At 45.5% G+C, this 26,181-nt stretch overlaps 1 protein-coding gene across 1 annotated transcript in view; it reads right to left on the bottom strand.

Moving 5' to 3' along the window:
- Nucleotides 1–619: 619 nt before the first annotated feature.
- Nucleotides 620–26,181, bottom strand: part of vegfc (vascular endothelial growth factor c) — a 62,223-nt gene continuing 36,661 nt past the window's right edge. Inside the window, exons 2-8 of the mRNA XM_084318507.1 lie at nt 22,967–23,240; nt 18,772–18,962; nt 16,915–17,045; nt 15,259–15,356; nt 11,399–11,533; nt 8,698–8,899; nt 620–2,333 (exon numbers count right to left, since the gene is read on the bottom strand). Coding sequence (XP_084174633.1) covers nt 2,222–2,333; nt 8,698–8,899; nt 11,399–11,533; nt 15,259–15,356; nt 16,915–17,045; nt 18,772–18,962; nt 22,967–23,240 — 1,143 coding nt within the window. The 3' untranslated portion in view covers nt 620–2,221. The remainder of the gene's footprint in view (nt 2,334–8,697; nt 8,900–11,398; nt 11,534–15,258; nt 15,357–16,914; nt 17,046–18,771; nt 18,963–22,966; nt 23,241–26,181) is intronic.

Raw genomic sequence — 26,181 nt, 5'->3', positions numbered from 1 at the left:
ACGTGCAGCGGTCCTCTGTCTGTCTTTTTCTTCCATTTGTCTGTCTGTCTGTCCTTTTCTTCCGTTTGTCTGTCTGTCTTTTTCTTCTGTTTGTCTGTCTGTCTTTTTCTTCCGTTTGTCTGTCTGTCTTTTTCTTCTGTTTGTCTGTCTGTCTTTTTCTTCCGTTTGTCTGTTTGTCTGTGTCTTTTTCTTCCGTTTGTCTGTCTGTCTTTTTCTTCTGTTTGTCTGTCTGTCTTTTTCTTCCGTTTGTCTGTCTGTCTTTTTCTTCGGTCTGTTTGTCTGTGTCTTTTTATTCTGTTTGTCTGTCTGTCTTTTTCTTCTGTTTGTCTGTCTGTCTTTTTCTTCTGTTTGTCTGTCTGTCTTTTTCTTCCGTTTGTCTGTCTGTCTTTTTCTTCTGTCTGTTTGTCTGTGTATTTTTCTTCTGTTTGTCTGTGTCTTTTTATTCTGTTTTTGTCTGTCTGTCTTTTTATTCTGTTTGTCTGTGTCTTTTTCTTTTGTTTGTCTGTCTGTCTTTTTCTTCTTCTGTTTGTCTGTCTGTCTTTTTCTTCTGTTTGTCTGTGTCTTTTTCTTCTGTTTGTCTGTCTGTCTTTTTCTTCTGTTTGTCTTTTTCTTCTGTTTGTCTGTCTGTCTTTTTCTTCTGTTTGTCTGTCTGTCTTTTTCTTCTGTTTGTCTGTCTGTCTTTTTCCTCTGTCTGTCTGTGTCTTTTTCTTCTGTTTGTCTGTATCTTTTTCATACGTTTGTCCGTCTGTCTGCCTGTATCTTTTTCTTCTGTCTGTCTGTCTATCTCTTTTTCTTCCGTTTGTCTGTCTGTCTGTCTATCTCTTTTTCTTCCGTTTGTCTGTCTGTATCTTTTTCTTCTGTTTGTCTGTCTGTGTATGTATATTTTTCTTCTGTCTGTATCTTTTTCTTCTGTTTGTATCTTTTTCTTGGACAGAAGAAAACAGAAGATATAGATTTCTCTCTCTCTCTCTCTTTGCTGTTACTGACAACATGTGAGATAGGGTGTCACCCAACAATGACATCACCCTATTATGAACAATTACCAGTGGCATCAGATAACGTCACATGCTGTGACCTCTGGTTTATTGCCGCTGTCTGAAAACCACTATAACTTTAGTTCTTTCTCTCAAATCTGAGAGTTTATACGTTTTTTTCTACGAGTCTCAGGGACCCTTTATTTCACAAAACCCTAATTCTAATTCCATATTTACATTTTGAAAAGTGCATCGGAGATCAATGGTCGGTTGTTATCGAACACATTTTAGTGGAGATCAGGTCGTTGGGGACTAGTGATTACTGAAGACATTGAGGGGAAGGGGGTGTGTTGAGTATCATATCAATTATGTACAGTATGAACAATGTAGTACACACAAAGAGCTTTAAAGTCACTTGAGCTTTAAATATGACTGTTTTCAGACGGTGTGCTTTTGAAATGAACCAAATTCCTTACGCTTTCAGGAAGAAGAACGAGGAGGGGAAAAAACGAACACAAAGCAAAAACGAAAAAGGAGTCCATATGCGTGAACATAGTCTCCCCTCTGGGACGCTTCGCCGTCACGTGGATCGAGCAGTAACCCTAACCGTGATTGGCTAGTCTCTCTGGTCAGGTTTTCATGTCACGCACCCCGTTCTTCTCACTGTAGGCCGCGTTCATTGTAGTCTCTGAAATTCAGCGACGAGGCCCCTGGTCTCTCGCTCTCCTCCCTCGTTCTGTCCCTCCATCTAGACTCTAGGAAGTCAGAGACAGAAAGACATCGCTTTCGAAAGTCAACATATATATATGTATATATATATATATATATCTTTAATCATGGCTCTACTCCACTCTCCTGGCTGTCCTGTCATTGGACAGATTCCATTTTGGCTACTTCTGGTGGTTGGTCCAATCATGCGCCGACGTCAGAAAGGGCCAATGTCTACCTACACGTCGTCGGTGAAAGTCTATTCCCAGCCTCGTATGAGTTGCCGAAGCCTTTGGTTTCTTGGGGGCGGGTCCAGTCTCCTGCTCGTGTGTGATTGGGCCAAAGAGCAAAAAAGAGGGTCGAGAAAAACACACACCCATTCTCCTTTTAACCCCCGGAGTGCCGTTTGTAGTTTTGTTGACATTCAGTTCCTCCTCCTCCTCCTCCTCCCTCGTGTTATGGGGCCAGTGCCACTCTCCGTCCCCTCATATTACTGGTGGGGGTCGCACACACACACACCCCCCTGACCTCCTGATTGGTCAATTCCATTCCGGTCTCATGTAGTTGGGGATACACTGGCAGACCTGCTGGCTGTAGTAGAAGCCCGCCTGGCACAGCCGCCTCGCCTTCCTGCATGGCAACCTGTAACAGCTGTGGGAGAGAGAGAGAGGTGGGTAAGGTAGAGAGAGAGGGGGTGATAGAAGGTAGAGAGAGAGGGAGAGAGAGAGAGGTGGGTATAAAGGTAGAGAGAGAGAGGGAGAGAGAGAGAGAGAGAGGTGGGTATAAAGGTAGAGAGAGAGGGGGGGGTGATAGAAGGTAGAGAGAGAGAGAGGGGTGATAAAAGGTAGAGGGGGTGATAAAAAGGTAGAGGTGGGTATAAAGGGAGAGAGAGAGGGGTGATAAAAGGGAGAGAGGTGGGTATAAAGGGAGAGAGAGAGATGGAGTAGGGGGAGAGGGACAGAGATGAAGGAGGAGAGAGATAGCGAGAGGGTGGTGAGAGAGAGAGAGATAGGTTAGATTAATTTCCATGAATGCATTTGATAATTCAATTCCCCACATCCCCTCTTGGATAAGCTTCCGATTTGCTGCCGCGTCCGACTGGAACACCTTACAAAAAACACCCTTAAACTCACTGCCCTCACATCGCTCACTGCCTTCAAACGAAATCTGCAACAGATCATAACCGACTGTTGCACCTGCTGACTGCCTCCCGATCGCACGCATAGCCCTCAGACTCTTTTCTCCTCCCCCTATAGGCCCCCTCACCTACCTCCCTCCCTCCTTCTCCCCCTTTCTTCTCTCTCTCTCTCCCTCTGGTTCTCACTCTCCCTTTCTTTCCCCCCCCCTCTCTTTCCTTATCTCTATCTTATTTAGTGTAATTGTCCTTGTAGTAGTGTATTGCTACTGTAATTTTGTATTGTATTTACTTGTATGCATGTACATGACCTTGTTTTTGTTACAGCCCCCCCCCCCCCCCTTCCCTCAAAAGGCCTTTGCTTTTTGGTCAGGCTGCTTTTGTATATAATAATTTGTTCTTACTCGCTTTGCCTGGGTAAATAAAAGGTTAAATAAAAAATATATATAAAAAATAAAAAAAACTTGATGAAAGCTTGTGCGTGTGTGCGTGCGTGTTCATAATACATTATTATGTATTAATACATTATTCTCAGCTCATTTGGCTGGTTATCTTTCACACAGAGAGCTCCCCAGACTCAGAACACACCACCTATCGCTCCTTCATACATAATCTTAAAACATGTCTCGAAAGCAACCAGGTGTGTCATCATACCTAGCCTCTACACGCCTGCTTAGTCTGTCCTCATCCGTCTGACTTGCCTATCTGTGTGTGTGTGTCACGATGATTCTCTTCACTCTAATCCCTCCGTCTGTATGGATTACAATTGTTGAAATAGCTGGCTGTGTCTTGTCTGATAATGCTTATGTCTTGCTGTGCATAACTATCTTGTCTGATAATGCTTATGTCTTGCTGTGCATAACAGTGTCTTGTCTGATAATGCTTATGTCTTGTTGTGCATAGTGTCTTGTATGATAATGCCTGACCATAATAATACTCATATAGCTGCTGCAAATTTATCTACTATTGAGAGTTTTATGGAGTATAAATATCTTGGCATCTGGCTTGATGATATCTTGTGAGTAAACTATGTCAGAAAAGTGTCTTCTTGGGCGCCCCAGTGGCGAACCACATAGCGCGCTCAGCCGCGACACGGCCGACCCGGGTTCGACTCCCGAACCCGTCGTTATTTGCCGAATGTCTTCCCCCCACTCTGTCTCCCATTCCTCCTCTGTCTCTCCCTACTGGACTGCCCAGTAGAAATAAAGCGATAAAACGCCAAAAAATAAATCTTTAAAAAAGAAAAGTGTCTTCTTGTACAAAACCAGCTTTCCAATGTTTAGTAGAAAGAGGATTGTTGAAGCAGTCTTCTCATCGGTTTTGGACAATGGGGATGTCGTCTACAGACATGCTGCTGCTTCTTCTACTCTTAAGTCTTTAGACACAGTCTACCGTTCTGCTCTCAGGTCTATTGCTGCTGATGGCTATGACACTCACCATTGTTTTCTGTATGGTTGGTTGGCCCTCGCGGCTCGCAGAGAGGCATAATGCACGTTGGTATTTGTTTATGTACAAAGCTCTCGTTGGTAAGCAACTCTTACATTACCAGGATTGGAATTCTGGATTCTATCAAAGTTCGCTCAAGTGATCTGCATTATATGCTTAAGGTTCCCCCGAGCTTGTTCTAATTTAGTAAAAACTGCTCTTTTAGTGCTCTGTGTGTACTCTTGGAACGCCCTTCAATGCACTTTTTAAAGCTTGATGTTCTTCCAACCTTTGGACAATCTTTAGCTGTGATTAATAACCATTGTAAGTGCTTTCAGTCTGCTATTCCTGTTTCTTGTTTCCTGCTTATTATAATTAGATTGTATCGTGCAGATTACTTGTTTTTATCTTTGTTTTGTGTTATTCCATCTCTTTTAGTTGTATACCTGACGTCACTGTAAATGCCTCGGTGTCACTCGAGTTTAAATAAAGGTTGAATGAATTGGCTTTTAATTGTCTGCGTGCTTTTATGTCTCCCTGCTATGTAAAGTAAACATCTGGCAACGGTTGAGAATTAGCCATTTGGCTAACTGACACATTTCTGATGAACACACTGTTGATTAACGTGCACTGTCCCTGTTAAGATATGTGTGTAAGAATACAGTATGTGTGTGTGTGGATATGGTGCGTCTGTCTATGTCTGGGTCTCTTAATATGTCATGATGTGCTCTGTCCTTGTGTCCATGACTGTATTGTGACCTGTATCCCTACTATGTCTATGTGCTTTTGTTGTGTTTTTATTCTAATGTTATTTATCTTGATTTTATTCTGATTTGATTTGATTCTGTTTTTATTGCTAACCCTTTTTTTACACAGGATTTTAGCCTGTACCTTCTGGCAGGGGGACTGCCAATGGAAATTTGCCTTTTGGCTAAAATTGGGTTTAAAAATGTTTTATTAATGTACACTGTCTCCCTTGAACAAATAAAGTAAACCTAACCTAAACCTAATACAGTATGTGTGTAAGAATACAGTATGTGTGTAAGAATACAGTATGTGTGTATATGAATATAGTATGTGTGTATAAATACAGTATGTGTGTATAAATACAGTATGTGTGTATATGAATATAGTACGTGTGTATAAATACAGTATGTGTGTATAAGAATACAGTGCGTGTGAGTGTGTGTGTGTGTAAGAACACAGTGCGTGTGAGTGCGTGTGTGTGTAAGAATACAGTGCGTGTGAGTGCGTGTGTGTGTACGAATACAGTGTGTGTGTGTGTGTGCGTGTGTGTGTAAGAATACAGTGCGTGTGTGTGTGTGTGTAAGAATACAGTGCGTGTGAGTGCGTGTGTGTGTAAGAATACAGTGCGTGTGTGTGTGTGTGTAAGAATACAGTGCGTGTGAGTGCGTGTGTGTGTGTAAGAATACAGTGCGTGTGAGTGCGTGTGTGTGTGTAAGAATACAGTGCGTGTGAGTGTGTGTGTGTGTGTGTGTGTGTGTAAAAACACAGTGCGCGTGTGTGTAAGAATACAGTGCGTGTGCCTCCTCCTGTGACCAGATGTTAAATCAAACTGAAAAATGGCCGAACAACAGAGCAGGAAAGAGAAGGAGGAGGAGGAGAGGCAGAAGAAGAAAGGAGGACTGGATCAAGGAGCGGAGGAGGGAAGAGAGGAGGTAGTGGTGCCTCCTCAGCTGCTACAATAATAAACGTCCCCTGGCCGGCCTCCTCATTACATTACATTACATTAGATTCATTTAGCAGATGCTTCCCCGTTCAAACTGGATTAGTCTTACTGTGTGTGTGTGTGTGTGGGGGGGGGGGGCAACAATGTCATTGTTATAATAATATGAGAAGTGTGTAATTCCAACTCAAGGCAGGGATAAAGGATCTCTTGTCAATTCCCCCAGATTCCTTCTCCTGCACTTTTGTCAGCAGCCAGAAAATGTATTATTGTTGTGTCGTTACGGAGATGCCAGTTCAAACCGGATTGCTCTCGCCTGCTGCTGTGTGGCCTATGAATTTGCTGGTAAACGGTAGGTGATTTGCTCCTGAATTTGTTTTTATTATAGGGAAAAAAAATAAATAATGCAACTTAAACTTTTCTTTTTGATTCGTAAAAGTCGGCGGTCGTGACGGGAGTCACGCCGGATTAAAATGACGCGTGCTCAAGGTTGTAATAAAATAACAGGAGGGGACACAAGCAATCAGCTTTAATTAATCAATTAGCTGTGCTCCTTGGAGCCAGGAACGCGGGCAGCAGTGGTGTGCTCAGGATTAGGAGATGCAGACGGCCTTAGGTGGGAGCAGTACTACTTAGTCTACTTAGTGTTAGCAGTAGTGTACTTAGTGTTAGCAGTAGTGTACTTAGTGTTAGCAGTAGTGTACTGAGGGTCAGGGTTAGGAGGGTAAAGCTGACCTCAGATCAGCGATGTGCTCAGGGTCAGGAGACTAAAGCTGACCTCAGACCAGTGGCGTGGGCTCTGGACGAGGGCGCGGGGGTCTCTGGTATCGGGAGTGTTCTTTCTCAGGTCGAGATGAATCTAAATAAAATGCCACGCTTCACATTGCTGGCGTCTGTCCCCTGGCTGAAGGGGGGTCCCCTGGCTGAAGGGGGGTCCCCTGGCTGAAGGGGGGTCCCCTGGCTGAAGGGGGGTGCCCTGGCTGAAGGGGGGTGCCCTGGCTGAAGGGGGGTGCCCTGGCTGAAGGGGGGTCCCCTGGCTGAAGGGGGGTGCCCTGGCTGAAGGGGGGTGCCCTGGCTGAAGGGGGGTCTCCTGGCTGAAGGGGGGTCCCCTGGCTGAAGGGGGGTGCCCTGGCTGAAGGGGGGTCCCCTGGCTGAAGGGGGGTGCCCTGGCTGAAGGGGGGTGCCCTGGCTGAAGGGGGGGGTGCCCTAAAAAGTTTGAAAAAAATGCACTCTCTGAAAGGTCACGTCAGAGGAACTCAGGGGGCCGGGGGTTCTGTATTTAACGGCACTCCTAGGGACCACCAGAAGACCGTTCCCAGGCCCCCTGTCCTCCCCCAGGCCCCCTGTCCCCCCCCCAGGCCCCCTGTCCTCCCCCAGGCCCCCTGTCCCCCAGGCCACCCCCCCCCCCTATGTATTACGGAACTCCTTTTTAAAGAAAGTGCCCTTTTTATAAAAAACGTTTGACCTATTTTCTTGCTTCTGCCCTTGGGAACGTCAGTGCATGCCAGTGGACGGGAGGCTTTTTGGTATTTCACGTAGTGGAGATGTTTTGTGTGACCTCGTCGTTCAAGAGGAAATGCCCACTCTCTGTGCCAAAATAAATCAAACTCTGCGCTCACGAGCCAGGGTCGAGACAAGCTCTAGTAATAGGTGATACTGATCCAAGATCAGTGGTTTGCGTCACATGGCCATATAAAATACATTAAGAACTTGGCTCAGATCTATAGGCCTACGCTATAGAACACTCTTATCTGTCCGTCTGTCTGCGTTTGTTTGCCCGTCTGCCTGCTAGCTATGTGCACTTGTACAGTTCCCAAGCTCTCTCCCTCCCTCCCTCCCTCCTCCCCCGATCTCTGTCGCTCTCCTTTTCTCTACAGGGTCAGAGGAAGCATGATCTCTCACAGGCAGGCTCTGGAAACATGCACCCCCCCCCCCCCCCACCACCACCACAACCTCCAACACACACACACAACACACAGCTGAGAACAGACTGGGCCGATGTTGTCCATAGAAGGTCATGGGAACGGCCTCTGACACAGACAGACAGACAGACAGACAGACAGACAGACAGACAGACAGACAGACAGACAGACAGACAGACAGACAGACAGACAGACAGACAGACAGACAGACAGACAGACAGACAGGAAATAAAGGTGGAAATTATGGAGGACTTTAACAAGGCAGCGTGCAAATGCGAAGCAGGAATGCAAGAATGTGCAATCCACAGGCATAATAATGAACAGCAGCGTGCTGTAACATAATCTGGTTGCAGGCAGAACAAAGTAAGTAAGTAAGTAAGTAAGTAAGTAAGTAAGTAAGTAAGTAAGTAAGTAAGTAATTTAGCGCAATAAATACATATGTATGGAGACACAGATGATGAGGATGACCTGCTTTATAATGCGCTGCTGTAATCACACAACATGTCGCTCCAGGTGTCTTCTGTGGACTCGGAAAGGTGCTTTTATTTAGCGCCTCCCAACCGTGATCTGGATGCGTGTCATTTCTGCTGGGGTCATATTACGCGGGGCGACCCTTTTAACACTGACAGACAGTCGACCCGCGGATTTCACAGGTCACTGCTCTGGTGTGAAATGGGTACTGCCTGCCAGGGGACTTGAATCTCTTATAGTGCAGGTACCAGGGTTAAATATCTTACCAGAGGGCACTAGGGTTAAATCTCTTACCAGAGGGCACTAGGTTTGAATCTCTTACCAGACACTAGGGTTGAATCTCTTACCAGAGGGCACTAGGGTTGAATCTCTTACCTGCAGGTGTTTTGGTTGAATCTCTTGCCTTGGCGCAGACAGCTCTGCGGACTCTCCCTGCACTGGCATAGACAGGTGTCTGGGTTGAGGGGCTGGCTGCCGGGACACTGAGCCTCACACACACAGCCACACAGCTCCACGTCCCAACGCTGGCCAGACGGGCACCACGTCCCCTCACCCTGACCCTCACACTGGCATTCACCTAGGAGAGGAGAGGAGAGGAGAGGAGAGGAGAGGAGAGGAGAGGAGAGGAGACGAGGAGAAGAGAGGAGAGGAGAGGAGAGGAGAGGAGAGGAGAGGAGAGGAGAGGAGAGGAGAGGAGAGGAGAGGAGAGGAGAGGAGAGGAGAGGAGAGGAGGAGAGAGGAGAGGCGAGGAGAGAGGAGAGGAGGAGAGGGGAGAGGAGAGAGTAGAGGAGAGGAGAGGAGATGAGAGGAGATAGAGGAGAGAGGAGAGGAGAAGAGAAGAGAGGAGGAGAGGAGACGAGGAGATGAGAGGAGATAGAGGAGAGAGGAGAGGAGAGAAGAGGAGAAGAGAAGAGAGGAGGAGAGGAGACGAGAGAAGAGAGAGGAGAGGAGGAGAGAGGAGGGGATATAGGAGAGAGGAGGAGAGGGGGAGAGGGGAAGAGAAGAGAGGAGGAGAGAGGAGAGGAGGGGAGAGGAGAATAGAAGGAGAGGAGAAGAGAGGAGAGGAGAGAAGCGGAGGTGAGGGGAGAGGAGAAGAGAGGGAAGGAGAGGACAGGAGAGGAGAAGAGAGACAGGTATTTAGCTGAGTTTTTCCGGAGTGACTCACAATAATGTGCAACAGTAGATTAAGTCATTCTTTGTGGATCTAATAATCACACATGACCTAGTGATAAACACAAAGAGGAAATGGAGAGAAGAATGAAAGAGAAGAAAGGAGAGGAGAGAAGAAAGATGAGCAGGAGGAGGTGAGCTCAACAGAATCCACGTTAGTTTATATTACAGGCGTATGAATATTAACTCAATCAGCGCCAGGGGTCGGGGCGCCATGGGGTGCTAGAACGCCATCGATTTAATCAATGGGGAGACTGCGAAATTTGTGAGTGCTTAAAATATATCTTATATTATAGCTATGGGTCTAATACACCCGTCGATTGTCAGTGAGTTGCTTCCAGTCAACATGCACAAAATAGATAGTTTTTTCATCCGTACATTTCCGTTTTATACCGTTTTGAATATGAGTATAGTTTTGGTGATTCTTAGTAATCCCAGGAAAAGACGCGATAATAGCGTTTTAGTGGAATACACTTATCACGTTGTAATTTTTCGCCTGATTATCTAATCTTCCTGAAATCAATGCTAGATTATCATTATTATGTCTCCTTGTGCATACATGAAATGGCCCTCATAGCGGGGCGCTCGCCCCCACCCCCACCGCAGCCAATGGTGAAAAGCACAACACATTCCACACACACAGCTTCGATCGCGGTAGAAAGAAATATCAGATCAACGCAAGATTGGATATATAGAGTCCTTACCTGGTCTCTGATGTAATGCAAAAAAGAAAAATCCAATTATCTAATCGCCATTCCAAATACTGCTCGTGGAGGTCCGTCCCCATTGTCCAGCATTGTATATGAAGGGGGGGGGGGGGGGGGTGGGGGGGGGCAGCATCGCAGATGTATAGTTGTAAACGCTACTCCTGCCGGAGTATTTAAACCCCGCCCGCACGGCTCAGATCGGCCCAGAAAATAAACTACACCATTTCTAATGGAGTGCAATACCGGCTGGAAGGCGTAGGCGGCGGTATTTGCCCTTTTGCGAGCTCAGACCCATTCCCAATGATAACATCAGGCTGGATGGATGAAAAATGTATGGATATAACTAATAAAAGAAATAACGATTAAAACCCGAGTTTTCTCGTGATTGGCGCTGACCGTTTGGCGAGTTAACCCGACTTTTCTCGTGACTGGCGCTGAATGAGTTAATTGTTACCATATACAGTATATTATGTTATTAATAAACACTAAATATTACACCTACATTATGTCAAATCATTAATAAACAAATGTATATATATATTATGCAATTAAAAGATATCCCAGTGTGATGGCCCAAATTATACTGTAATATATAAATAAAATATGATATGCAAATTCGTCTGGGTTATTATTATGAATATTATTATTATTATGATAATAATAATAATGGATTGGATTTATATAGCGCTCTTCATGACACCAGAGCGCTTACAGAGTCCATTCTTCATTCATACACAGTGATACCGGTGGTGGTAAGCTACAATTGCAGCCAGAGCTGCCCTGAGGCAGACTCACGGAAGCGTGGCGAATAATCATCGCCTACGGCCCCTCCGACCACCACCAACATTCATTCACATGCATACACATTCATACGAGGCAAGTAGGTTAAGTGTCTTGCCCAAGGACACAACGGCAGTGGGATGGACATGGGCTTGAGCGGGATTCGAACCACCAACCCTTCGATCATTGGACGACCCGCTCTACCCCTGAGCCACGCCGCCCCACAAATGATCAAAGCAACTAACACTCTCCAGCCTATATTCTTTTCACATTTTCATTTAGACAACTACATTATACATAATACTGATTATACATGCTTAATATAATTATGTTCTTGATTTTCAATAATAATAATACACAATATAATATTGAAATACACGTTGAAATGATTTTTGCAACAGGTTTAACAAAGTGCTCACAGGTGTCGTGGTCCAGCCTCCAGCCGGGGTCACAGCTAGCCTCCGTCAGCCCGTTGCGACACACACACTCACAGCTGGACTCGTCCAGAACCCTGTTGGGCCCACACAGCGCCAGCAGGCCCGACTCCAGGGGCTCTGAGAGACACACAGACAGACTCATTTAATCAGCTTTTTGGAAGCCTCGTCATTATTTTTTTTTATGTATTTCCCTTCTTATTTTTCCAAACTTCTTGCATTACTGTTTTGAATAGGGGTGCACCGATATATCAGTCGAGTATCGGTATCGGCCGATTATTTGCCTTGTTGACTGCAATCGGCTTATCGGCCGATAAGATCAAATTTACCGATGGCAGTGGCCGATAATTATCCGTCAATTTGTGTTGCGTCAATCTGGTCCACGCACTGGAACAGTACTTTTTATACCCTGGAAAGCCTTCTAGAACAGAAGCGCACAGTCGCTGCATATTCCATAGATTATGACCTCCCCGCAACTCTCAATGCGCACCAGTGGGGATTAGTTGAAAATGTCCTCACACTTCTCTATCCATTTGAACAATTGACTAGAGAAATTAGCGCATCTGAGGCATCGGCTGCCGACATGATTCCCTCTGTAAAATTCCCAGAAATGAGAGTGCACTTGGATATTGGAGCAATAATCAGTGGCCCTGTCGCTGTACTGGCACAGACGGCACGCAGATACCCATCTGTCCCATGCACCTGCAACATGTTATAGATGAGAAGAGAAACAGACTGAGCTGCGACAAAGCCGAGATGCTTCTCTTTATAAAGAAAAACATGCCGCTTTTTCTTATTAAGAAGTAGGCTAAAATGACATGAGAAGGAAACGCTATGTATTCTATTCATTTCTCAGTTCTTGAATACAGGTGTATTCTACAACCTTTTCTTCCTTTGTTGCAATGTTAAATATATAGGCTATATATCTGTGCTGTGCTTGATTGAGAAGTGATGCACTATTATTATAAAAAAAAAAATTTATTGATCTTTTCCCCCTCCTTTTTTCTCCCATCCCAATGTTAGTCGTTATGCCAATTCCCAATCCCCTTCCTGGTCGTTGCGCACTCTACCCCCTACAGTCGGTCTGGGAGAGTGGAGACTATCACATGCTTCCTCCGACACAAGTGTAGCCAATCAACTGCTTCTGTTCACCTGGCAGCGCGGACTCTCACCCGGGAGAGTGTAACGTGTGGAAGGATCACACTACCCCCCTTAGATCCTATCCTCGCTGAGCAGGCGCCCCGACCGAACTGTAGGAGTCGCTGTTTACAATGACCAGGACCCACCCACCGGCTTTCCCACCCTCTAACACTGCCAATTGTGTTAGTACGACGGCCGGCCAAGCCGGAAGCAACGCCGAGAGCTGGGCTCGATACCAGTATCTCCTGCGTTGGTGACGAGCGCCTTGCCCGCTGCGCCACCCAGCCGCCCCCCGATGCACTATTATTCTGAAATTCCTCACTCGGTTTAAAATGGCCGTGCTGTAGCGAAGCCACTCTAAAATGTTGTATGCACTTAAAAAACGTTCACGTGCCAAATTATGCTGTGCCTATTTGTCGATTTTTGAAGACATAGCGTAGTCCGAACGCTCGAAATGCGCCACCGAAGGTTTCAGCACCACGGAGAGCACCATAGTGCACTTACAGGCTGTTAGTGCTTGAGGAATCTATTTTATTACTGGACCGTGCAGCTTCAAGTCGAGCCTTATTAAAGGGGACATTCCTTGCACTATTTGGGCAACTTTACACAATTCCTGTGAGTCTATTGAACACATCTGTAAGGTTTATTTAAAAAAAAAAAAAAACGTCATTGTTTTATATTTCTAATGGAGTACTCAAAAGCATAATTTTCCATCCTCAGGATTTCAGGCTGTTATTGGATGGGCTCCGCCCATAAGCGCTTTCAGTGACAGTCACCCACACAGCGTGATACATACGAGAGAGAGCGAGAGAGAGAATGAGCAAGCGAGAGAGAGAGAGAGGGAGAGAGAGAGAGATAGAGAGAGAGAGAGAGAGAGAGAGAGAGAGGGGAGAGATGCGTCCCAGACGCACACGCAGTCAAGTTTGTGTGTAATGCTCCGACGAGGGAGAGAGAGAGGAGAGATGCGTCCCCGACACACACGCAGTCAAGTTTGTGTGTGTGTGTCCCCGACGAGGGAGTGAGATGGCGCACACACATTTACACACACTTCAGCACGGTCCCCGCGACTCCCGCCGGTCCCTCTCTCTCTCTCCCTCTCTATCTCTCTCTCTCCCTCTCGCTCGTTCTCTGCCTGTCAAAACCTGTTTGAGGAAGTGTCGGGTTACACTATGCACTACAACCATAGAGGGGGCGGATCAGTACCCTATTCACGTCAGGAATACCGTCAAATCAGAACGGCTTAGTTGAGTGAGGGAAGATCTCGTGAACTCGAGACTAGACTGATGAGTCAATGTGATAATTAGAGACACAGACCACATTGATACCAACCCCTATTGCTATAAAACAATGGTAAATACTGAAAAAAAGCCATTTATAATGCATGTCCCCTTTAAGTTCTGCAAGAGCATATTTATAAAATAATAAAATAATTGAATTTCACTCTTCACAGGTCATGAGGGAGAACAACCTCTCGACAAACAGCTTGCACAACAACATAAACAGCTCGCGCTGGTTAGACTAGGCAATGTATCATACAGTACTTGCAGTGCATTAGTGCAAATACTGCGCTACGGCACTAAACCGATGCTACAAGCCACCAATATGGCAATAAGTAGGATACTGTACGTGTTATGAGCGAAAGACACTCTAATCGCCCGTTTGAGATTGGCTATACTCCTTGCGCTTGCCACACCCGTTACATACTGTAAGCAAGGCAAGGTATGTTATGTTGTTGAGCGCTGAATCTCATGTTACAGAATATTAATTACATTTTTTTTGTGAACAATTTCTTTTTAATTTAAATTTTTGACATGACATACAAACATTTACAGTAGAAATCCACTATAAATCACAGGGCTATTACCGACATAATACTAACAATCATGACAGCCCGTTTTTTTTTATTAAAATAGATGTAGATTAAAGATTAAAGATATACACAGATTAATTACAATACAATACAACACATAAATGCTCTTGCTCGTTCTTCCCTCCCCCACCGGACCCCCCTTGAATACATCCATTATTTCGCTTGATACCAAGGATTAAAAGTTCATATAATGCTTTATCCTCTCCACCACTTCTAACCAGATTGCTATGCTGGCTTCATTAACACCTAGAATTCGTGCGGCAGAATATTCATGTTATGGAATACCATAAACATGTTTCTTGATGTTTCCTTTTTTTAAGAACAAGTAAAGAGGCCTATGTTCATATCCGTGAGCACAATTTGTAACACAAAGAGACGTGTAGCCTATTTATTTATTTAATATTTTATTTATTCATTTTATTATTATTATTATTTTATTTGTTGTGCCATGCCTAAAATAATAGTCAAGCATAGGGCTAGAGCATTTTCTTAAACAATGATATATATTTTTTTGTTATGAAAGAATGTTATAAAAGCTTTTCTATACATTTGTCTGATTGATTGAAAACTTTATTAACAGATTGCAGAATGGGTACAATACAGTACGGCTCAATACAACAACAACTGCTAAGAGGATGAAGACCAGAAAAAGACTTTCGGCTTGTTTACACAAGGGTCCTCCATTTTCAATTCATCAAAACATTTAGGGACATACAAATATACAGTACTACGTAAGAGAGAGAGAACAGGGCAAACATTTTTACAAAATATCGGTATCGGTCGATTGTGTTATTTGAACAATCGGTATCGGTCAAGAATTTTCATATCGGCTCACCCAGCTCAGAGTCGTTGCTGCTGTCAATAGGGACACACAGACAATTGGCTGCATCCCATAATAGTCCTGGAGAACAGGGAACGCCGGGGAGAGGGCACCTGCAAAACCACACACACATAGGCATACAGTAAATACATGGCAAATGTATCACACACATGCATGTATGGACACACATCAATACATTTGTAATGCACACACACACACACACACACACACACACAACTGTCGTTACACCTAAGCCACGCCCACCACTGTCGTTACACCTAAGCCACGCCCACAGCACACCACTGTCATTACACATAAGCCACGCCCACAACTGTCATTACACCTAAGCCACGCCCACGGCACACCACTGTCGTTACACCTAAGCCACGCCCACCACTGTCGTTACACCTAAGCCACGCCCACCACTGTCGTTACACCTAAGCCACGCCCACCACTGTTGTTACACCTAAGCCACACCCACCACTGTCGTTACACCTAAGCCACGCCCACGGCACCACTGTTGTTACACCTAAGCCACGCCCACCACTGTCATTACACCTAAGCCACGCCCACCACTGCTGTTACAGCTAAGCCACGCCCACAGCACACCAGTTGTTACACCTAAGCCACGCCCACCACTGTCGTTACACCTAAGCCACGCCCACCACTGTCATTACACCTAAGCCACGCCCACGGCACACCACTGTTGTTACACCTAAGCCACGCCCACCACTGTCGTTACACCTAAGCCACGCCCACCACTGTCGTTACACCTAAGCCACGCCCACGGCACACCACTGTCGTTACACCTAAGCCACGCCCACCACTGTCGTTACACCTAAGCCACGCCCACCACTGGCGTTACACCTAAGCCACGCCCACAGCACACCACTGTCGTTACACCTAAGCCACGCCCACCACTGTTGTTACACCTAAGCCACACCCACCACTGTTGTTACAGCTAAGCCACGCCCACCACTGTCGTTACACCTAAGCCACGCCCACCACTGTCATTACACCTAAGCCACGCCCACGGCACACCACTGTTGTTACACCTAAGCCACGCCCACCACTGCCGTTACACCTAAGCCACGCCCACCACTGTCGTTACACCTAAGCCACGCCCACAGCACACCACTGCCGTTACACCTAAGCCACGCCCACCACTGTCGTTACACCTAAGCCACGCCCACCACTGTTGTTACACCTAAGCCACGCCCACCACTGTTGTTACACCTAAGCCACGCCCACCACTGTTGTTACACCTAAGCCACGCCCACCACTGTAGTTACACCTAAGCCACGCCCATGGCACACCACTGTAGTTACACCTAAGCCACGCCCACGGCACACCACTGTTGTTACACCTAAGCAACACCCACCACTGTCGTTACACCTAAGCCACGCCCATGGCACCACTGTCGTTACACCTAAGCCACACCCACCACTGTTGTTACACCTAAGCCATGCCCACCACTGTCGTTACACCTAAGCCACGCCCACAGCAGTTCCTCAAAGGACACGACTTGTGTGGTTCAGGCACAAGTGCAGATCTTGAAGCCTGACGAGATGGATTCTCGCCTGATTGTGTGGTCTGGTTACACACACACACACACACACACACACACACACACACACACACACACACACACACACACACACACACACTCACGGGTGTTCTGCTGTGGCTCTTCGTATGATTGAGTGCAACGGTCTCTTGGACAGGCACTCGCAGGAGGTGTGGTTAACGAACGTCACCATGACAACGGAACGATCCATTCTGACCCGGGACACTTCCACCAACTGACGGAGAGAGATGGAGAGGGATGTGTGTGAGTGTGAGTGTGAGTGTGAGTGTGAGTGTGAGTGTGAGTGTGAGTGTGTGAGTGTGAGTGTGTGAGTGTGTGTGTGTGTGTGTGTGTGTGTGTGTGTGTGTGTGTGTGTGTGTGTGTGTGTGTGTGGTTGTACTCAACCATATCATTTTGCGGTCCGGCCGACGCGCCGTCGTCATCGCCAGCTCGACACATTACACGCTTACTTCATGTAATAATCATACAAAGTTATGTCTACAGCTGTGTCTTAGTGCATCTATAAAAGGCAGAATCTGTGATGCCATTGTTGTGGAAATATTTTAAATAACAGTGAACTGTAGAAATTCAGATGAGTCAAATTGTATAAAAAGAACATCGTTGTATTTCTGTGGCCGCAGAAAAGTATCCTCAGTTTACAATCAGAGACAAGTGTAACACAAGCGTCTGACCAGACAGTGACAGCGAGCTCTGGTCAGACTTACAATTAAATACCAGCTGGGAATGACAAATGAAAACAAAGATGAACAAAGTTAAACAAATGGTGGGTTTAGGGGTTTTGTCGTGTCTGACACAAGACTGGAGACGAGGCCAGATGTCATATCTAAGTCACGCCGTCCTGGGCCTTGGCTGTTGTTTTAAGAACACTGTTGCCCTAGTGTCTGAGCTGTATACTAGTTAACTATATTAACTAGTCAAGGCTGTACAGAGAATATGTATTTAAACAGAGCTATGAACTAATAGGTCCAGTAAGCTGTACAAATGATGTAATAGGATAAAAACGTATAATAATTTCCATAACCTCATCAAACAGCGACCTCTAGGCGAAGGAGCCCTGATTGGTATTGCACTTTGTTTAAATCTTTTTTGTTTTGGTCGGAGTGTTTGTGGGCTGGTGTTCAGTGGGTATAGGGGCGAGAGTTTGTTACTGCATGCTGGCCACACCTCAGGTTCTACCAAGAGAGGTCTGGAGAAACTCACAGTATAATAAGTTACTAAACTCCAACGCAGATATATTTGACGGCATTACAGGTTCTGCCTTTAATGAAAACAACCGTTTAAGTTATTAGATGTTAAAGGTGCTATAGATAAAATGTTTATGTGTAGAGTAATCATTTATTTATTTTTTAAATACATTCACAGAACTTTTAGAAAGGTGCAGAATACAAGTATTGCCCCCCCCCCCCAAATAATTATTGATTAAAGAATTTATCATTTAAATGTTGGCAGGTCCAAAATGAACGTTGTCCTTTACATGTTGTGTGCATGTAACCCCTCCCTACTTCCCATTTCCCCACGTGGAAGGCACCTGATTGGATAAATGACACGCTAATGAGGCTAACTGCCTACGAAAACAGGCACAGAGGCACTGAAAGAGGATTTCACCCGTCTAATGAACACACAGACCAATTGCATGCTTTTGCAGAGAGGACAAGAAGCCTTCAGTCGACTCCTTCAGACATTAAGCGCCCCCCCACAGCCCAAATGGAATGATAATTTTTTTTTATATATTATATATATATATATATATATATATATATATATATATATATATATATATATATATATATATATATATATATATATATATATATATATATATATATATATATATATATTTATTTATTTTTTGTCGATCAATAGTCGACTAACGTCAAATTCTGGCCAATCATAGTCGACCATCCAAATCCTTAGTCGGGGACAGCGCGTGCGACACTCACCGTCTTGTTGGTGAGCGTGTGGCTGGTGTTGGTGCAGTAGAGAGCCTCGTTGTTGCAGCAGCCCCCGCAGCGGTGCAGCGCCACACACTGGGGCAGGTAGAACTGACTGGTGGACACCTGGTACTCCTTAGACACCTCCACACACACCTCCCTGGGCCGACACATGGTCCGCTGGATCTCCTCCAGGACCACTGCGCACGCGCACGCACGCACGCACGCACGCACACACGCACACACACACACACACACACACACACACACACACACACACACACACACACACACACACACACACACACACACACACACACACACACACACACACACACACACACACACACACACACACACACACACACACACACACACACACACACACACACACACACACACACACACACACACACACACACACACACACACACGTCAGGGTCAGTGGTTGTGACACAGATCCTGATAAGGTTACATAATAGTCACCTATTCTTTAACATGCCACACATATGGCCAGTGTGCACACACACACACACATATATATGGCCAGTGTGTGCACCCACACACACATTTAGAATCTTTATTTATGTCCACATAAAGACAATGTTTAAAGGACACACATATTATCAGTGCACTTGTACATTGTTGTTTATTCTGATACATTCGTGCCCAAATTGACAATGGCAACCAAAGTTACACTCATGGATGATGAACCTGACAATCTACACACAGCTCATGGGTACAGATAGCAGCGTCTTCTCCAAATTGCGTGGCTGCGAATAATAGCTGACACTGAGCAATATCTTGCTAACTGTTTGGCTCTTCTCTTCGGAAGACCGGCCATCTGAAGGCCTCTAACACCCAACTTATGAACATGACCCAGGCTTCCAAATATGAAGACCAAAAGTTTACAGTTGTAGCCCAGTTGTGATATGGTATGCTCTAACAGTTGATACTTCAACATTTTGGTTGTAAAGGCTTCCTCTAGACTCTAGTCAAACGTACAGCCAACTTCTAGGATGAGAACCTCTCTGTTATTCTCATTAACAATAACAACATCGGGGGTGTTTGCTGAAATATCAGAGAACAGTGAATTGTCACTACACAGATTGAACATATATGGCTTTACACTGGTGTGCTTATACAGCACTGTTGCAGGTGACCCGAGTGTGGAACTAACATTGTCTGCAATCAGATCCACAATCCTATCATGCCTACAAATGTAGAGCCCTTTGTATGCATGACAACCATTGACAACACACACACATATACATACTCTAATTAGAATGCTTCGTAGCTTTGTATGATATTGTCTGACCTGCGTTGATATTTTGCATTGAGAGTGTGTGTGTGTGTGTGCGTGTGCATGCTTTTGCAGAGGACAAGAAGCCTTCAGTCGACTCCTTCAGACATTAAGCACCCGCCACAGCCCAAATGGAATGATAAAAAAGAAATAATAAATAAAAAAAATTGTCGACCAATAGTCGACTAACGGCACATTTTGGCCAATCATAGTCGACCATCCAAATCCCTAGTCGGGGACAGCCCGACAAAAGTATCACCACCAATATGACCGTGATATATTTTGTTGAAAATTCTCTCTGTAAGCTGCTTTAACGATACAATCCCAACATAAAATGATACCGTTTATTTGTCGAGCCGTTTGAAAGATACTCTCTTGAAAGTCAATTGACACCATGGAGATGGGTGGGTGGGGGGGGGGTGGGGGGTGAGGTCATGAAACCACCCGGAACCATGGGCTGAGAGCCGCCAGGTTATGGAGAAAGAGGCAGAATGGTAGAAGCCTTTAAATCAACATGGTTTGTGCTGTTGAATAGTTGAGGGGTTAGAGGTCAAGCGCCTTATCGCTGCACTCCATTGAGGCCCCAGGAGGCCGTAGACTGGGTGGTACGAGAATAGTTCACATCTTTCACATAATACATGGCTTCCATGCTCACGATAATTCATGTGAAAATACTTTAACAAATGTTGACTTTAACTCAATTACAAGCAGTCTAGAGATGGAGTGTGGTTAATGTTTCCCATTTACCTCTCTGCCAGATCACATTCATCAATAAAAGTGCTATTTGTTTTGTTATGATTGTTTGATGCCTGTAAATGCCTGTACATAAAAACAATCCATTATAATCAAGACATGAATGGAATAAATCGTGTTTATCGTGCAACATAAATAAAACAAGGTGGAGGCAGACGGTGAAGGAACACGTGAACCTTTTTGTTTAGTTTTTACCATATTTACTTGTTTTCACCTACAATTTCCACACTTTCTACTCTAGTGGACCCGGACACCACATAATGTAATATAAATGCAGTCAATGAAAATGGGTTCTTTACTTCTTTTACATGTTCTTCGCAGAAAATGAGTCTCATCATTTCTCTTTTTAGTAAACATTGAAATCGCCTCACAGGGGTTAAGTGATTAATCTCAATATGGCCGAGGTACACACTGAAGCTATCCGTGTATCTACAGTGCACCGCTATGGTATGTGCAGTCAGTGATAACGTTGAAAATGTAAACACGTTTCTCTTCGAAGTAACCCGTATTTGGAAGTTCTCAAGTAGTACACGCGGGCCTAAAATGTACAGCAAGCAACTGAGTGAAAATATTTCCCACCCCTGATCGCCTGTATAATCATCATTCAGCTGTTGTCATTATTCACTTTTTGACAGCAGAGCTCTGAGAAGCAATGGTGCTTAACGGCACCGAATCGTGGTTCTTTGACTCGCAATCGTATAGGTAAACGACAGTTCTGAGAAGAAATGGTGCTTAACACAGTCCAAAATGATGGTTATTTGACTCAAAATGCATAGGAAAACCACTTCTAGTGCAATAAAGAACATTTTCTTAAGGTGCATAATGTGGAAGCACCCTCAAACGGATCAATATAGTACTTTAGTACCATCAACTGAAGATATTTTCACCATACTATTTAGGATGTAGGGTGTAGGGTGTATCCTGTATTATTATTACTACGTGTAACATAGTGTTCAGTTCCAGTTCTGATACAAACCTAAATACAATTAGATTCGTGGACAATTTTATTAGATTAGATTAAGTTTGTGAAGTAACTTTAATTTTATATATATAATATTTATATATATTAGTGCTGTCAATAGATAAAAATAATAATTAATCTCAAAATTTTCTGTAATTAATCTAGATTAAAAATAGCATTTTTCTACTTAAAACCGAAGCTTGTAACAGATATTCACTTGAGTAAAATCATGGAATTAATGTCAAATCAACACAAAGAAAGTATATTTAGATTCAAATACTATTTTAATAGCTTTCTTTGAATACAGTTTCTCTCCTGTGAAATACAAACAAAACCATCAACATTGACTCAGCTAGACCGCTTTCTTAGATTATATTGAAAAATGTTCACTCCATAGATTAATCTAGATAAAAAAAATGTAACGCTTTAAATCATTTAAATTAATCTCCAGAGTTAAAGCATTAATTTTGACAGCCCTAATATATATATATATATATATATATATATATATCGTGGCATGGGGCCCAGCTTCGCCAGGCTTGCCTGCCGTTGTCTTTCTACACCACTGTAACGACACAGCGGGCCGGGGCGCCTTGAACGTGTGACACTTGAATTAATAGTCAATCGTGGAATATAGCCGTTTGGAAGCTGCGTTAAGCCCCACATGAAGGCCACTGTTTTTAGAGTGTGCGGAACCACAGCCAGAGGCGCTGTACAGCACTGTGTCTGTAATCGACACGGCGAGAGCAGAGCTGTGAGGCCACTGATGAGAGAGTGAAGGATGGGGCCTCCTTAACGCTTAGGAAAATAAACAGCTTTTCTCCTCTTTCTTCACTCTCTCTCTCTCTCTCTCTCTCTCTCTCTTTCCTCCACCCCACCCACCCCCTATGTCTCTCACCCCCCCCCTCTCTCGGTTTCATTTTCCTTCTATACTATTTACCCAGCAGTAGATTCTGTCCTCTTTTCTCTCACTCTCTCCTCATACATATGTACAGTATGTGAATATCAGTTCTGCATCCGTCGATTGCCCTTCACACGTCCTCAAGCCCCCTCACTGCTCTGTCCCTTTTCAAAATGAAGAATTCATTAATTGCATTCTTGTACGATGCTCATTATTTAAAGGGCGTTTTAACGATGATGATGATGCTGATGATGCTGATGATGATGATGATGATGATGATGATTACCTTCAAACCTCCCGTCGGACTTGTAGAGAGCCACCTCCCTCGGTCGACCCCAGAGATCGTCATCATTGGCACCGTGGAGCAGAGGAGATGATGAAGAGGAGGAGGAGGATGAAGAGGTGGTGGAGGAGGAAGAAGAAGAGGAGGAAGAGGCTCGCTGTGACTTATTCCTCAAGCAGCGCTGGAGCAAACTGTATTCTGGGTACAGTAGTTCCAACAGCTGATCCACACTGGTCACCGTGTCCAAACTGGGCTGGTCGTCTGACGGTGTAGGAGCCTACGTGATGCCAGAGCACAGTAACATGTAGATCAGAGGTGAATAGAAGACACAGGAGAGTTTAATGGTTTGGAGAGGAGAGGAGAAGAGAGATGCGGAGAGGAGAAGAGAGAGGTGGAGAGGAGAAGAGAGAGGTGGAGAGGAGAAGAGAGAGGTGGAGAGGAGAGGAAAGAGGAGAGGAGAGTTGACAAGAGAAGAGATAGGACAGGAGAGAAGAGAGGGGGTGAGAGAAGGGGAGAGGATTGATTGATTGATTGATTGATTGATTGAAAACTTTATTAACAGATTGCAGAATGGGAGAGTTGACAAGAGAGGAAAGGAGAAGAGGGGCGGAGAGGAGAGGAAAGAAGAGAGGAGAGAAGGAGACAATAGGTAAGGAGACGAGAGGAGAGGAGAGGATAGAGGAGGGGGGGAGGAGAGGAGAGTTGACAAGAGAGGAAAGGAGAGAAGAGACGAGAGGAGAGAGGAGAGTAGGAGAGGTGAGGAGAGAAGGAGAGAAGGAGAAGAGAGGATATGAGGAGAGCAACTGTATCATCATAGAACAATGTTACTTTTGTGTAAAAGAAAAAATTTAGTATTCAATCTATTCATTTCCTCTTCGCCAGCATCCAATCAGCATTGAGCTACATTTAGCTACAACTGGCAAACGTACACAGGAGAGGAAATGGAGGAAGAGGAGAGGAGGGGACGAAGAGACAGGAGAGGAAAGAGGAGAGGAGATGATGAAGAGGCAGGAGAGGAAAGAGGAGAGGAGATGATGAAGAGGCAGGAGAGGACGAAGAGGAGGAGAGGACGAAGAGGAGGAGAGGAAAGAGGAGAGGAGAGGACGAAGAGGCAGGAGAGGAAAGAGGAGAGGAGAGGATGAAGAGGCAGGAGAGGAAAGAGGAGAGGAGAGGATGAAGAGGCAGGAGAGGAAAGAGGAGAGGAGAGGACGAAGAGGCAGGAGAGGACGAAGAGGAGAGGACAAAGAGGAGGAGAGGAAAGAGGAGAGGAGAGGACAAAGAGGAGGAGAGGAAAGAGGAGAGGACGAAGAGACAGGAGAGGAAAGAGGAGAGGACGAAGAGGCAGGAGAGGAAAGAGGAGAGGAGAGGATGAAGAGGCAGGAGAGGAAAGAGGAGAGGAGAGGAGAGGACGAAGAGGCAGGAGAGGAAAGAGGAGAGGAGATGATGAAGAGGCAGGAGAGGACGAAGAGGAGGAGAGGAAAGAGGAGAGGAGATGATGAAGAGGCAGGAGAGGACGAAGAGGAGGAGAGGAAAGAGGAGAGGACGAAGAGGCAGGAGAGGACAAAGAGGAGGAGAGGAAAGAGGAGAGGAGAGGAAAGAGGAGAGGAAAGAGGAGAGGAGATGATGAAGAGGCAGGAGAGGACGAAGAGGAGGAGAGGAAAGAGGAGAGGAAAGAGGAGAGGAGATGATGAAGAGGCAGGAGAGGACGAAGAGGCAGGAGAGGACAAAGAGGAGGAGAGGAAAGAGGAGAGGAGAGGAAAGAGGAGAGGAAAGAGGAGAGGAAAGAGGAGAGGACGAAGAGGCAGGAGAGGAAAGAGGAGAGGAGAGGATGAAGAGGCAGGAGAGGAAAGAGGAGAGGAGAGGAAGAAGAGGCAGGATAGGAAAGAGGAGAGGATGAAAAGGCAGGAGAGGAAAGAGAGGAGAGGAGAGGAGAGGAAAGAGGAGAGGAGAGGAGGAAGAGGCAGGAGAGGAAAGAGGAGAGGAGAGGATGAAGAGGCAGGAGAGGAAAGAGGAGAGGATGAAAAGGCAGGAGAGGAAAGAGAGGAGAGGAGAGGAGAGGAGAGGAAAGAGGAGAGGAGATGATGAAGAGGCAGGAGAGGAAAGAGGAGAGGAGAGGATGAAAAGGCAGGAGAGGAAAGAGAGGAGAGGATGAAGAGGCAGGAGAGGAAAGAGGAGAGGAGAGAGGAGAGGAAAGAGGAGAGGACGAAGAGGCAGGAGAGGAAAGAGGAGAGGAGAGGAGAGAGGAGAGAAGAGGATGAAGAGGCAGGAGAGGAAAGAGGAGAGGAGAGGAGAGAGGAGAGAAGAGGACAAAGAGGCAGGAGAGGACGAAGAGGAGAGGACAAAGAGGAGGAGAGGAAAGAGGAGAGGAGAGGAAAGAGGAGAGGACAAAGAGGAGGAGAGGAAAGAGGAGAGGACGAAGAGGCAGGAGAGGAAAGAGGAGAGGAGAGGAAGAGAGGAGGAGGAAAGAGGAGAGGAGAGGACAAGAGGAGAGAGAGGAAAGAGGAGAGGAGAGAGAGGGAGGAGAGGAGAGAAAGAGGAGAGGAGGAGGAGAAGAGGCAGGGGAGGACGACAGAGGAGAGGATAGAAGAGGAGGGAGAGGAGAGAGAAGAGGCAGGAGGAGGAGGGAGAGGATGAGAGGCAGGAGAGGAGAGAGGAGAGGAGAGAGGAGAGGAGAAGAGAAGATGAAGAGGCAGGAGAGGCAGGAGAGGAGAGGAGAGGAGAGAGGAGAGGAGAGGAGAGGAGAGGATGAAGAGGCAGGAGAGGCAGGAGAGGAGAGGAGAGGAGAGAGGAGGAAAGAGAAGATCTGTTTCATCATTTGCAATTCTGTCTGTGATAATCCTCGGGGGAAATACAAGCTGAACATTTAGCACGACAGACACATGGTTGTAAGCAGTAGCAGGGCGTCACTCAATTCACTCTCATTGCAGTCAGCCACAAAAGAGGCATTGAGTTCAACATCTCATGACAAACGAGAATGAAACCTCCATCGTTATGAAATGGACGACTGTTTCTGTTTGCATTTTGACATCAGGTGTCATCATTGAAGGCGAGTTGATTTGACAAGCCCTGTTCAGGTGCCATAGCATAATATGATATTTGGTTTTGACACTTTTGTCGAAATCCACATATAACGTCACCCACAATACAGCGCCCCCGGAGCATTGTGGTTGTTCAGTGCCTTGCTTAAGGGCACGTTGGCACGAGATGGCGGGGGCACC

The sequence above is a fragment of the Notolepis coatsorum genome (genome assembly GCF_963971535.1).
Source record: "Notolepis coatsorum genome assembly, chromosome: 1".
Classification (NCBI taxonomy): Eukaryota; Metazoa; Chordata; class Actinopteri; order Aulopiformes; family Paralepididae; genus Notolepis; species Notolepis coatsorum.
The sequence above is the reverse complement of the archived record's forward strand: the minus strand, read 5'-3'. Positions and strand labels throughout refer to the sequence as shown.